The 15,175-nt window shown below is 37.2% G+C and overlaps 1 protein-coding gene across 4 annotated transcripts in view; it reads left to right on the forward strand.

Moving 5' to 3' along the window:
* Window positions 1-15,175, forward strand: part of rxraa (retinoid X receptor, alpha a) — a 162,180-nt gene that overhangs the window by 127,636 nt on the left and 19,369 nt on the right. For all 4 annotated transcript variants that reach the window (XM_039688037.2, XM_039688038.2, XM_089124012.1 and 1 more), the window contains exons 4-5: window positions 12,337-12,487; window positions 13,723-13,902. In XM_039688037.2, the coding sequence (XP_039543971.1) occupies window positions 12,337-12,487; window positions 13,723-13,902 (331 nt within the window). The remainder of the gene's footprint in view (window positions 1-12,336; window positions 12,488-13,722; window positions 13,903-15,175) is intronic.

The raw sequence follows: 15,175 nt of genomic DNA on the forward strand, positions 1-15,175 counted from the left end.
ATACTTTTTTATTCTTTATTTATGCTTAAATGCTTTAAATCTTATATATTTTTATTTGTGTATAAATAAATATATAATCTATTTTTTAATATACCGTTACCTCAGGATTTCAAGTGTTGGTACTGCCTTTGTTATGGCACCTACTGAGTGTAAAAAAATAGGTTTTTGTTTTGTCTGGATTCATGCGTCTCTGTGTAGAGTGTGTTCACTTTTAAATCATAACAGCATCCACCATCACATGGAGCTGGAAGTCATTTACAATACACATTTGTTTGAGTTGGATTGTGGTTGGATGGATTTTTTTTTAAATGTTCGGATTGCCTTCACTTGGGGAGGTTGGTTTTGACAGAAAAAATCCACAGCGATAGCTGCAGTGACTCACTCTTGCACACACAGGCACAACCACTGTCAGCTTAAATCCCACCAGCCTCGGCACAGCACGGACCCTGCCGTCTCCCAGCAGCTGGGACACATTAGGCAGAATGTGGTTCAGTTTACACTTCCAGCAACAATGAAAGGGGATACAACGCTTTGTCTCCCCAGAAGAATCCCTGAACATTTGCTAACTCTCGATCCTGCCTAAATGGCTTATTACGGTTCAGTGTGTACTGTACTGAAAGACTGGAAGTTGTTACTGGAAGGTCATTATTAGTGTTGAGGAAACTATTTTCAAGCTGTTCGAGCTGCTGTTATTTTAAAGCAATTAAAATATAGTCAAAGTAGTCTTGAAAAGTAGTTAGCTATACTACAATTGCCTAAAAAAAATTTTTATATATAATTTCATATATACAGTATGTATATATATATATATATATATAACTTTATATATATATATATAAGATCATATAGTAAAATTAATGGAAAGGATGTTTTTTCATGCTTGTTCAATGAACCATGAACAATTATTGTAAATGCACCTGTCCATAAGACACTAACAGGCGCTAGACATTTCACAGTTCCAATAACTTAGGACACTTAAGAGAAGTGAACATGCCATAGTCCTGCTGCAGGAGGCATGAGGACTGCAGATGTGAACAGAGCAATAAACTGCAATGTCTGTAATGTAAGATGACTAAGACAGTGTAACATGGAGATTAGAAGGACAGCTGATCATCCTGTCAGTGCCAAACTACATGTAACCATGTGTCCCCCAGACGTGTTTATGAACTTGCAAATGACTTGAGCAGGAGATGCAGTGTTGCACTGGTGCAAACATCACACTCTGACTGCTACTTTTAATATAAACCCCATTTGTTCAGTAACTCATTCCATTTCTTTTCTTAAAATTTATGTATTTTTTTAGCTTATTTCTCAGTTGTTAAATCTTATGTTCATACAAATTTTGACACACCAAAAATAGCTGGAATTAGAAAATAAACAGTTGAAAGTGAAAGAATATTTGTTTCTCTTTTTTCAGACTCTTAGACCATGGCAAAAATCTGGCTTTGGGATAAATTGTTTCAAAGAAATATTGTTTTCTTTCTTAAAAGGAAGTGTATTTAATTTATTTGATATTTGTGTTTAGTCATATCAGACTTGGTGTAATCTCTTATATATTTTTTGTTTGGTGAATTTGGGAGTTCCTATATGGGAGTTTGGTTGTGATCTAGAGAGAAAGAGCTGTCATCTTGCCTTCAATGTCGTCCTGTGATTCATTAAATAGCAGCAAGTACTTGATCCCATGACCCCTGTGGTGCTGCCCATCAATCTCTGCTGGAGGTCATAACCCTTTGCTCAGTCTCTCACATCAGCTGGACCGACATGCTGGATTATTGGCCAATTTGAGCTGCAATAAGTATAAATAAAAAAAAGTATTGACAGTGATGCACCTTCCCTTAGATTGTCTAGCATGGTACTATATAAATAAAACCTTGCTTATAATCAAAATATAAAAGTATAGAAGTACATTTCTTTCAATGCATTGTCTATTTACTTTGTTATCGTTTTTTTTTACAACAATCATTTGAAAATGGAGGTATGAGTATGAATGATTTATGTGTCAAAAGCATGCCATAAAAATCTGCTAGTAGACCTTCACTTTTATTTTATGTGAAATATTAATTTAAGGCCTGATTATGTGAATTTGCAGCCAGAAGTTAACTTGCAGACTGTATGGAGAAGAATGTACCTCTTAATTCTGAAAAATCGAGCAAGTGAGTTGAATAGAATACACACTCTGGCCTTGACTGAGATACTTTCACAGGGCCTCTAATGAGGAAAATATGCCTCTTTTGTTACTTCACATTCAGATCCCAAGGTTTGTGGGAAGAGGGTAAAGAGAGAACAAAATTATCAAAGAGACTGATCATGTTTCAAGTTTTAGTTTTATCTACTTCCTTACTTTGTCTGTAAACCTGTTCAGTGCCAGTAGGAAAATCCCAGTCTTTCCTCACTGTGGTTTTTAGTACCAGTGTCTTGTTTTTTTATTTCGTTCTATTTTTTAATTTACTTGACTTTATTCAAAACTGTCAAGTCTCTGATATTCTGAAATCTATATTACCGGTCTTATTTTTATTTCTATTGATTTATTTATTTTCATTTTTTATTTTATTCTGATATTTAGATATCATCAGTGTCTTTTTATTCAATGGAATTTAATTTGTAACAAACATGGACCTTTTTTAAATGAAAGTTGAAACTTCCATTCTGACAGAGAGTATATTAACCATCATGCTTTATGCTGTCTCTGGTCTGACCGACTGGTTTGTTTGGCAATGAAGTGCGTTTACACTACAGCTCAGTCTCTAAAACAATTAGCCCCTATTAAAGAAAGGTCAAGCAAAGTTTAGACCCAAACTGAGATATTTATGTAATATGAAACACAAACATCACATTAGCAGCCAAAACTCTTTTCTTGGCGACTGTTGTTAATAAGCTTTGTGCGCCAAAGTGCACACTAGCTAAGAGAGACAGAGAGGAGGAGGACACGGCAGCTCCCATTAAAACTTTTCACCCAACCCTGAAATTCTGTTAGTAATTTCTCTCTCGTGTCATTCCAAACCAGTAAGACATGTTCATCTTCGGAACACATTTGATAATTTTTTAATGAAATCTCGAACGTGCTGCATAACACGAGAATGAACCTCATTGGTTCTTTCTTGCTGAAGCTCAAACGTGCTACGTAACATGAGAATGAACCTCATTGGTTCTTGAAGCTCAAACATGTAACGTAACACGAGAATGAACCTTATTGGTTCTTGCTGAAGCTCAAACGTGCTGCGTAACATGAGAATGAACCTCATTGGTTCTTGCACGAGAATGAACCTCATTGGTTCTTGAAGCTCAAACATGTTATGTAACACGAGAATGAACCTCATTGGTTCTTGCTGAAGCTCAAACGTGCTGCATAACACGAGAATAAACCTCATTGGTTCTTGCACGAGAATGAACCTCATTGGTTCTTGAAGCTCAAACATGTTATGCAACACGAGAATGAACCTCATTGGTTCTTGCTGAAGCTCAAACGTGCTGCATAACACGAGAATAAACCTCATTGGTTCTTGCGCGAGAATGAACCTCATTGGTTCTTGAAGCTCAAACATGCAACGTAACACGAGAATGAACCTTATTGGTTCTTGTTGAAGCTCAAACGTGCTGCGGAACACGAGAATGAACCTCAGCTTCTGTTTACCATAACTGATGTGTGAGTTGATGTGAATAAAAACCTAAATTCAATCTGTTTATTTTATAAAACAGTCATGTCTCTTCACAAAATTTCTAACTAAACCTCTCGATTCATATGGATTCATTTTACAATTTCTTTATTAACTTTTTGACGCATCAAAGTTTGTTGCGTAGCTGTCAATGAAGGGACAGAAATCTCCCAGATTTCATCATAAATATCTTCATTTGTGTTCCTAAGTTGAAAAAGAGTCTTACAGGTTTGGAACGACTTGAGGGTTAATGAGTAATTATTGAAAGAATTTTCCTTTTTGGGTGAAATAACCCTTTAAGGGTAACAACACACTGAGAGTGTGTGATTGGAGGAGAGAGCGTTTTTAAAAACAGTTGTTTCAAATGTTCTCAAGGAGGCTTAGCTTGCAGGGGATTTTCTAAAGAGGCAGAAAAGAGGATTTTGATGTTGATACACAAAATAATTGTTTGCTCAGTGTGGAGAGATACACAATGCACATTTACTTTTACTTTACCAAAAAACAACTCTTATTCTCTCTCCACCTGTGACTGTGTCCTCAGACACTGTAGAGTCCATGCAATAGAAGCTGCAGACTTTGCCTGTTAATTTCTTCTTGCAACCATGATACTTTTACACAATAGCCCTCAAACACAAAGCTGATGATAAATTTCTCAGATTTCATGGTTTATTTCTCAAGTAAAACCTTGAAATTAGTCAAGGCATAATCTGGCAAGCTCAAGGACAGTGCCTTTACTTTGCGTTTTGTTTGCTCTGAATGCTTTTTTTTTGCACTGTGGTTATCACTGGGGTGCATCAGTTCAAATTACTCACAGTTCGGTTTGTATCTCAGTCTTAGGGTCACGATTCGGTATGTGCTACGTTTAAAGAAAAAAGTACTGTCAAATAAAATACCAATGGCTCCAATAAATCCAATAGAGTAAAGAATAAAATAAAATAAACAGCGTTTTTCATGTAGGTGTAACATTAGATGTCAGATATAGCAATTGAATAAAGGAATCAAATGTAAAATAACTTTGCATAATTTACTATAATTTAAAGATGAATCTCTATTCAAGTTACAAAAAGCTATTCATTCAAGAGCAGTGAGTTATTTCCTTGTCTTTTTTGCTTGATTAACATTAAAATAACAGACAGAAAACAAAATATTAGGCTGTTGTTTCTTTGATAATGCACTGATCCAATACACTGATACTGTACACATGCGTTGTCTTTCTCAGCTGTTTACGTTCACTTAAGACATAACTTATGTTTGCTAGGATAGACGCCCCAAGATGGGCATGTTGATGACATCATTTTTGTGTGAATTTGTCTGTCCAAGCACAAGACTTGAAAGAAAAGTCAATATTTGTGCGCTGTCTGAGGAGCGTCTGAGGATGAGCGAACACAAATCTTCTCACAGCGTGCGCGCGAGTTCTCTTCCGTCTTCATGCACTTAAATGTTTAAATTGGAAGGGCTTGAATGAGTTCATTTTAAACACCGATATCAACGTGCTGTTCTGATTTCACCTGCTCTCGCACTCACATTGAACAAAGTTTACAAAGAGTGACTGCTTTGTCTATGTTTTTTGATCATCACTTTTGTAATGTATTGGGAAGCCAGAATGTGTGTCCACCGACAAAAGCATACATTAGCGGAACTCTGTCTTTTTTAGACGTTATTGTCAACAAACCAAATTACAGATGAGTCGTCAGATTTAAAATGAACTGCGGTGCGAGTGTCTGGAGAACCGTGGGTGGGGAACAGTACTTTTTTTTTTTTTTTTTTTTTTTTTTTACGAGAACCATTACACCCCTAGTTATCAACACGTACAGACTGAATCTTTTGAATCTTTTTTTATCTGGCTTAGTTTTCATTGTTGTTTTTTTTTTTTTTCAGTTTGAAGTGTCAGTATTCATTTGTTTTTTTTAAGAATCGGCATTTACAAATCTCCATGTTTCGTTATTGGTTTAACAATGCAGGCACTTGGCAATTGTTGCAAACACAGTGCACCAGTGATGATTATCCACACTTGGAGATTAGCTCTGGATGCTGACAGCTGTTTGGGCTCCATGCAATTATTCCACTATACAGAATTTCTTCTGAGGAAACTGCTCTAAAGTTATAATCTGTGACATCATGCACAGCAGGAGCCAGACACAACAGAGAAGTGGGTTGAAGATCTGCTTTTCTTTTATTGACTTGACGGGGGACTTGAGTTGCACGAGGCTGAAGGATACTGGTTGGTCACTGGTGTCGTCTTAATTGGTGTGCAGATCATTTACATTTGGCCTGAAGAGAATGAGGCATGAGACTTGGCTTTGACTGGATGGAATGGCTTTCTGAACCAGATATGACATCAATCTTTCTTATCCATGGCATACACACAGGATTTTGGAGAATTCATTTATGCATTGTGCATGTGTGTACATGCGCCTGTGTGTAAACACAAAACAAAATTAATCCTAAAAGACTCGGTCTGCAAAGGTGTCACTGCCTGGTTGAAGGGGAATTATTCATAGGGATAAAGAATAAACAATAACTTTTACATATTATTGGATTATTAATAGACCAGCTACAATGTGATAAACAATCATTTTCAACATTCTTACAAAAATAATCAGAAACACATGTAGTCAGTCAATCCACAATATATATATTTTTTTACACTTTTATTCATCTGCACTGCAAAAAAAAAATCTTATGCTAAATCTGAAATCGCCCCCTATTAGGGTGCTATTTGAGGTGACATCTAGTGGTGTCTGAAACCATAGTGGACGTTATTACTTATACGTTATTACTTATACTTGCTTCTTGTTTTAAGCATGGACGGTTACATTTTAATGATTAAACCTTTAAATGATTTGACTTTTAAATAATTTATGCAACCCTCTGGGGTCTGAGGTGTATTCTGGGTTCTGGAGGTGTTCTGACATACTCTGACATTTATGCTTTTTTTTGATACTTGTGATATTTTCATGACTAAAGTCTGATTACACTGTATTCAGCACAAACTCTGCTATAGTAATATGTCAGCAGCATGTATGTAAAAGTTTTTAGTTTTGAGATAATGACGTTTTGTGAAAACTAAAAAGCGTGCTAACCTAGAAAATCCAGCTGTATTCTAACAATAACAATAACAAGAAATTTACATTCTCAGGCTCTAATGGGCTCTGGCTGTCAGACTTCCAATACTGGCTTTCGATCCGGCTGAGTGATGCATGTTTGAGTTCGAGAAGCGTTTCACTGCAGGAACCCAAATGACACCGACACTCACCTTTAGGGCTGATACGAAACAGGACTAACTTACTGCCGCTGACAGCAGTATCCACAGGGACTGCTCCAAATGTGTCTCCCACACCGCTACTGACAGCAAGCCTCTATGAGGTCACACTCGGGGTGAGTAATGGGTGTGAAAGATCAGAGGTCAGATGTTGAGTGGATTATGTGACAGAGGAGGTCGCCCCGCTGCCCTGCAGTGGTTAGAAGATAAGGATAAGGCCAGCGTTATCAGCCGAGCTTTTCCACGTGCTGATGAACACATCCCAGCCAAAAGTAGATTGGAGTCAGAGTCTGTTGTGACGACAGGGTGACGTAGCCTCTCGCTGGACAAACCTGGCTATGATTTTAATTTTCATTTGTAAAGTCGTTCTAAAAACGAACTAAATTTGGTTGATCTAAGAAATTGGATGAGATGGAAAAAGTGCATAATGAATGTCAAATACTTGTTAGGAGAATAATTAAGTGTTTGAAATCATTATTATTATTTGGAGGGGGAAGTCCACTCCAGTCGAGTGCACTCCAGATCGCTGTTGTATGAAGTTGCTTGCTTCTTGTGTGAAGAGAGCGTGAGTTAAAGGGTGCTGCTGCAGGATTTGGGTTACCCTTTGAAGTGTCCTTTGGAGGGAAATCTGTTTTTCGACTTGGTAAGAACAGCTAAGCTCCTCTAAGGTTCCAGATTTATGCTCTTGCTCTCTTTGTGTTATGTGCATTGACTTTGCCTAGCCAGGTCATCATTCGTGCGTGTCACATAAAATGTATCCATTCGTGGGAGAATATGTCTCCTTAAGCATTGTTCATGTCTGAATCCTGAAATTGAAATCAGATTCATGTGTTTTTTCCAAGGACAAGAGTTTTGAACCAAGTCTAAAGTTCCAGACTGAACTGTAGTTTTTGTCCAAGTCAAGTCAATGGAGTGGGACAAAAACTACGGTAAAACACCTGTTGGAAAGCATCTTTTGCAGCGATTTTTTTTCTTTTCTTTTTCTTTTCTTGTGTGAGCATATTTAGGTGAGTTGTACGTCTTTGTAAACTAAAGTTTAATACGTTTTATGAAAGATTGTTCCAGTGCACCTATGCAACCATTGTAGAGGTAGGGGGGTGCCAACACAGAAACCGAAAATTCTCAGGCCAGCTGCATGTGTCCAAATTTCAATCTTATCTTTTCTATTTCATCAGAAACGATCTTAAAACAGGGCTTTAGGTGTAAAATACCGAACTTGTCCTTTAAACCGGTTCATAGCTCTGATTTATTATAACAGGTTTGGAATGAGATTGAGTATATAATTACATAAGTTTACATTTTTGGACCTTTTTTTGGACCGTATCTAAAATAGTAAATTAAACTCGATATCCAATCCTAAAGCAGGCCTGTATTATGAGCTCTTGAGTCTTCTTGTAGCTCAGATAGCAGGGCATGGTGCTAGCAATGCCAAGGTCATGGGTTCGAAATCCAGGAATGCAAAAACTGATCAAATGTAGGCTATACCAAGTCACTTTGGATTAGAGAATCTGCCAAATGCATAAATGTAAATGACCTACTTAAAGCCACGTGTCTGCATAGTGTGTGTGTTTGTGTGTAGATGTACTTTGCACATGTTGTGTTGTGTCTGAACTTTTGGGATGCCCCCTCCTCTCCGTACAGCTTAAGTGTCACAGCACGGCTGGCTGATCATGCTGTTTTTACTCGGGGCACTTGTCTGACACCCTACCCCTCAAAGAAGAGTGCGTGATCATGTATGGGAGGGAGGTTTATTCTATTTACAGTCACAGAACTGAGACCCTTTAATCCTTCTGTAACACACAAACACACACACATACAACCCTACACACAAATACAGCATTGAGAGGGAGTTTGGGCAGATTGAGTTGCATGTTGAAAATAGCCATACTGTGACAGAGTCTTTGATAGTACAGTTCTGCATCTGATAGAGATGAACTACAGAGGTCCAGCAAAACAGAGAAACTGAGGTATGAAGTGCAGATGGAGGCTCATTTTAACAGCTGCTTTTGTTTGTGAACTAACACGCAATGTATGCAAAGGTCAAGTGTGAGTGACTGACGGATGAATTAATTCAGCTGCGTCACTTACTTTTGCATGCAGTGTTTCAACTTAAACATTAATCTTATCATGGTTGATCTTTTCAGGGTTTTTCTCATCCCTTTTTTTATGAAAACTCTACATGCGGATTTAGAAATTTCATGTTTATGCATTTGGCAAACACTTTCATCCAAAGCAACTTGCATTGCATCCAAGGTGTAAATTTTATCAGTTTATGCATTCCCTGAGAATTTAACCCCATGACTTTGACATTGCTAGCACCATATATTAATATTTTTATCTTATTATTTATTTGCTTTATTGGATCCTTTATTTCATGTTATTTTAGATTATTGTATTTCAAAAGACTTTTGTATTCAACTTTTCTTTATCGTTGTAACCAGGTAAAGACCAACAAGGTGGTAAAAAAATGATTGCGAAATGTCAGCGTTTCCATTAACCGATGTAATGCGAGCAAAACCTATTTTTTTCTTCTCGCGATAAGTCATTCCGAAAATCAAAGGCTTGTCGTAGGCTTGTTATCCAAGCATTAATGGTAAGGAAAGCCCCTTAAACTTGGGAGTGGCCACGTATGAGGTGGCAAGGTCTTGATCAGTTGTGGCATTTCTTTGGTTTTTTGAATCCAGTAATCCCGTAATTAATTGGTCTTTTATTAGTTTAATAAGTATTGTCTTCTGTCCAAACATGCATTTCCTTCTTTAAAGAATGATTGACTTTTTGACTTGTAAATGCTGTAAATTTCCATTGCGAAATATTCCGTTTTCGAGTTGCCTAAAAAACCACCTTATTGCGAGCGTAAAAACATTTTTGCGATATTTGGGAGTTTTTCCTAAATTGACGTATTTCCATTGGCTGTATTTTTAATTCGCAATTTCATTTTGCATAATTTGAAGGGTAATGGAAAGCAGCTAGTGTGTGAAAATAAATAGCTCTATAAGCAGGCTCAGGCTTATTCTTTTTGAATTCTCCCTATGACTATTTGAATGTTGTTAGCATGAGCATTTTTAAGGTTTTCATTGGAGACAGGCAAAAATTCATAACAAAAGGCGAATTATTTCTCTTAAACTGACATCTTTCAAATAAAGAATGGCATGTGTAATTTACTGCCGCCCATCCTTTCTTTGCTCGCTCATGACCAACACCTCTCTCCATCAGAATGGGCTGCGCTGTTACGGCCTCTACAGCCTTGAGTGCCTTCAGTGTTTTTCAAGGACAATGAACGTTTCTGACATCATAAATCAAGCAGAGGGAAAGTACAGGGGCTTTTGTCAATGGTGTTTTGCCTGTTAGTTTTTTGACTGATGGAATGAATCATACAGAATGAAAGAGGAGCAGTTTTCAGAAGTGTTAATCATGTTTTTGACAGATCCAGTTTTTTGAGTGTTTTTGTTTGTTTGGTTTGTCTTTTTTGTGCAGTTGGTCTGTTTATTTCAGCATTGAGTATTAGCAGCAATCTCCGTATTGTGGTTATCAGTGTAATGACATGGGCTGTATTTACTGTGTGTCCATTTATGAGTTTAAGGGGTGTGTACAGGCACTTTTTCTTATGAAAACATATAACAATATGTCACATTAAAACTGACTTTATCAGGTCTTTCAATCTTCATTCTTTCATAATGTAGATTACATTTATATATATATATATATATATATATATATATATATATACAGTATATTAAAACATGAAAGTCGGTTATAAAAAAAAACAAAAAAAAAACAAAACTTTTTTAAAATATGAGAAGTAACCTGACCCCCAGTGGAGTAATTTTCACTACAACCAATTATTTCTAACTATTAATCCAAGTTAGATATTTAGTAATCAACTGATAAAAACTAGGAACTTTTCATCAAAGATTGCTGTGCTTTTACCTAGGAGAAAACTGTCAGTTAAAAACTTAAGATGAAATATGAAATTCGATGTGTGATTATCAGGATATTTTGTTGTCATTTGTGTAAAATTAAGTGTATAAAATATTGAATTATCTGTTAAAGATTCTAGCTGGGAAATAAACAAAGACAAAGGAGCCTGCCATTTAATTAACGAAATGTTGGCATCATCACAGAATGCGGTTAAAGACAATATATCTTTTTAAAAGTGTTGTAAATGACATTGTGCTGGCAATTCAATAGGGCGAGAGTGGTTTGTCTGTGTCCAGTGTCCTCTAGCTATATGGCACTCCGCAGAAGTCTAGCAAGTCTGCATGTCTCACATACTCACATCAACACACAGCCTTGGTGTGAAGTGGGAAGTGACGATGCTCCTTTTGGTCTAAATGGGGTCTTTATCAGGCCCCTCTCACTAGTTTGACTGCTAGCAGTGTTCTGGCTAAAGCATGACAACAAGACTATGGAGGCTCTCACATGAGTGTTTCTGTCTCATGGCCAAGAGCGCACACAGTCCCAAGGTCTTTACTAAGTCTGTCATGCTTTTAAGAGCCTCCCAAAAATCTGTCCCTTGCTAAACATCTTCTATATTATAAATGAAATGGCAAAAGGAATTAAAATGCATGCAGACATCACAGTTCCCAATGCAGAGAGACCACACTTCTTATTATAGCCAAGATAGCATCTGTCAGGGTTTTTTTTTTTTTTGTTTTTGTTTTTTTTAGAACATCCCCTTGGATCCTTAGGCAGAGTGTCTTACCCGTCGGCAACATTCATTTACTCAAAACCCATGTGTGACTGATATAATTAAAGTGTGTAATTGAAAATGAACATGTGTAGAGTGAAATGAACAGGATGTATCTGTTATTGTGATTGCTTCTTGCTCAATTGGTGTGTCATTACCTTAGAATGACTGAATAAAATATGCACAAAAACATTGGCTCACATTGAATAATAAACATTTGTGATGACTTTAGATTTTTTTTTCCAAAGTAATTTTGAGTTTCTCTGTGCTTTTCATTCAAAATACTCATGCGAGAGAAATAAATGTCTGGATGAGGCCCGCCAGACACATTTTAGCTTGGAGAAAAAAAGAGGTAGAAACAGAACCACATCATTATTCCACTGTCCCGCTAAATATTTTATTGCCGCCATTCTAGCATAGAACATGTGCACTGCTGGTGCTAGATATGAAAAAATGAGGCTGGGGACACACTCAGCATCCATTTCTTGTTCTTGCATTGTGAGAAAGGAAGAGAGAGAGAGCGAAATCAGATGAGAGAACCTCTGTCTCACGGCACAAAATCAATCTGAAATCTCAACGCTGACCCGTCAGGTCGAGTCTGGCCCCGTTCTGAAGTAATTGACAGAAAAGTCAGGGCCTTGTGTAACTCAAGCTAGCTTTCACTCAGGCCTTTAGAAGATGATATGTGGACGTGTTTAAATGATATGTGGTGTTTGTTTGCGTATATTTTTCAGCTGAACTCGCCCATGAACTCTGTCAGCAGCTCAGAGGATATCAAGCCGCCCCTGGGCATCAACGGTGTGATGAAGGTGCCAGCCCAGCCCTCGTGCACCCCCCTCTCCCTCACCAAACACATCTGCGCCATCTGCGGCGACCGCTCCTCAGGTACCAAGACGCATCTGTATGCAAAAGTATATGTGCAAAACTGATAATTTACCCCCAAATGCACATTCAAATGTTTTGCCAGTGTTGCTCTGCAGGGCTGGTTGTGATAGACAAAAAAAAGCTAAAAACCTGTCTAAGCTGGTTTTCTGGTCTTCTATGCCAGTCAGGATGGTCTTTTGGTTGATTTTAGCTTTTGGGCACTTTTCAATTTAATGATCAGCTAAACCAGGCTGGGAGACCAGTTTAAACCAGCTAAAGCAGCACGATGCGACACAACAAAAGACAATAGAACCCATTATAATCAGTGATGAGGTGTGACCCGACATTTAACCGATGCCTTATTCTACGTCTGACGTACTTCAAGCACTTGTGATACTTTTCATAGGAAGGACAAATGGATTTGCAACGGTTGCCTTGTCTCGTCCAGTGTAGACAGCTTCTAGCGGTTGCTGCGCGATGTGACATGTCAACGGTGTAAGAGTCAAAATCGACATCATTTACAACAGGATCTGCATGTTCTTGGGGTTAAATATATATATATATATATATATATATTTTTTTTTTTTTTGTTATGAGAGGCAGCTTATATGTTAACAGCTTTGTGCATCAAAACCCTTCCTTTTATGGTAAAAAATTTACTTGATTTTCAAGTCAATGAATTTGCGACAGCTGAAAGTAACACTGTTTTTGACAATTCGAAGGATATTGAATGTCTCTTGCACGTTTTATAATTTTCCAAAAATCAAACAGTTACGCAAGATTTTAGATCCTTCAAAAACTTAGACTGGCTGTCGGTTGGAATATTAGAATTAAAAACATCGACATAACACTCATGGGCGCTGAATGCTTTAAATAATGTATATTATAAACTTGTTACGTCATATGTTACTTTTAATTACCAGATGAACAACATAAATGTATCCTTTATTTTACCAGGAAGGTCCCATTGAGATTTTTTTTTTTTTTAAATCAGACTGATTTAGTCTAGCTATGCTGGTTTAAACTTGTATTGTTCAGCAGGGATACAATATTTTTATAGCAGCACTAATACACAGTATTTACATTGTTTTCACTACAAGTGGATTCTTGTAGTTGTCTCAAAATATTAAGATGGGATAGAACACACTTCAGTTGAAAGGTTGAAGGATCAAGTCCCAAAAGTGTGATCTATGAATTATTACCAGTGTAAACCTGAATATAACCCTTAAGATTTTTTATTTTTTTTATTTTCACAGGTAAACACTACGGTGTGTACAGCTGCGAGGGATGCAAGGGTTTCTTCAAGAGGACTGTGCGTAAGGACCTGACCTACACTTGTCGAGACAACAAGGACTGTATCATCGACAAACGCCAGCGCAACCGTTGTCAGTACTGCCGCTATCAGAAGTGTTTGGCCATGGGCATGAAGAGAGAAGGTACAGCACATAAAGTTGAGGATAGAAGATTCTTCTTTCTCACCCTCAAAATGTATAGTACTATTCACTCCACCAACTCTCATTAAAATGAGTCCCACGTAAACACCCCTTTAGCATCCTATTCATTCATGTTAGTACAAAAGTACTTGGTTGAAGGAGTCCATCGTTCTTTGCACTGACTGACCTGAGCTTTCCACCATGGGGCGAGTTGTTTTATGCACTCCATGTCCCGTCACTATTAGACTCAATCTCAGCTCTGTGTGACTCTAGAAGAAACATTCATATTACTGCAATCAGCCATTAAATAGTCAGACTGCAGGTCAGCACTTAATCAGTGCTTGCATTATCTCACGCTAAGACATCAGTCAACGAGTCCATGATGCGTATGAGGAGCGGTGACTATCCTCGAGATTCCAGGTAGTGTACTTTGCCACATACTGTGAGAAAACAGGAAATGGTTAATCGATACAAGGCGGTATGTCGTGTTTTTTTTTTTCTCAGATAGGCTTTTTTGTTGCTAAATATAGAAGACCATCTTGTCTCCCAAATCATCACCTGAGGCAGAGAAAGATGAAAGAGAAGGAGAAGTGAGGATTGGGTTATCACACTGAAGAAAAGAGGGGCATTAGCACTTATTGCACACTTGTCCCCAAGAAAAGGAGAAGCATGCTAATAGAAGATTTTAGCACATAGCTGGTGGAATATTAATCTGAGAAAATATATTTTGCCCCTCAGTCAGAGAGAATCATTTTAGATTTATGAGATGTCAGAATTTTTCAGTGTATTTTTTGGAAATATTTTGTCTTCAAGGTGGAACTAATGAACTATTCTGTAGCTATGTGTGCTATGTCAACTCCATTCACATGTTCCCATTCACCCCAACACACGATTGTTGTTAATGTGTGCTTTTTGTATGGATACTCCATATACATTTTGTCCACTTTCAAACGCTCATTGACAATCACACACGCATATATATATATATATATATATATATATATATGAAGAGTTCAGATGCAAAAGCCTCTAAATGCCATTTGAAATGTTCTTCTTTAATGATGATTTTTGTCAAACTTGTATATTTAAGTTCAGTAATTTCACTTAAATAACAATTAATAGGTAATTATCATTGCCATTTAAGTGAAATCACTGAACTTAAATATACAAGCTTGATAAAAATGGTCATTCTAGAAGAAAATTTCAAATGGCACTTAGAGGCTTTTGCATCTGAACTCTTCATATATATATATATATATATATATATATACTGTGT

The sequence above is a fragment of the Pimephales promelas genome, chromosome 19 (assembly GCF_988280905.1).
Source record: "Pimephales promelas chromosome 19, fPimPro1.hap1.1, whole genome shotgun sequence".
NCBI lineage: Eukaryota > Metazoa > Chordata > Actinopteri > Cypriniformes > Leuciscidae > Pimephales > Pimephales promelas.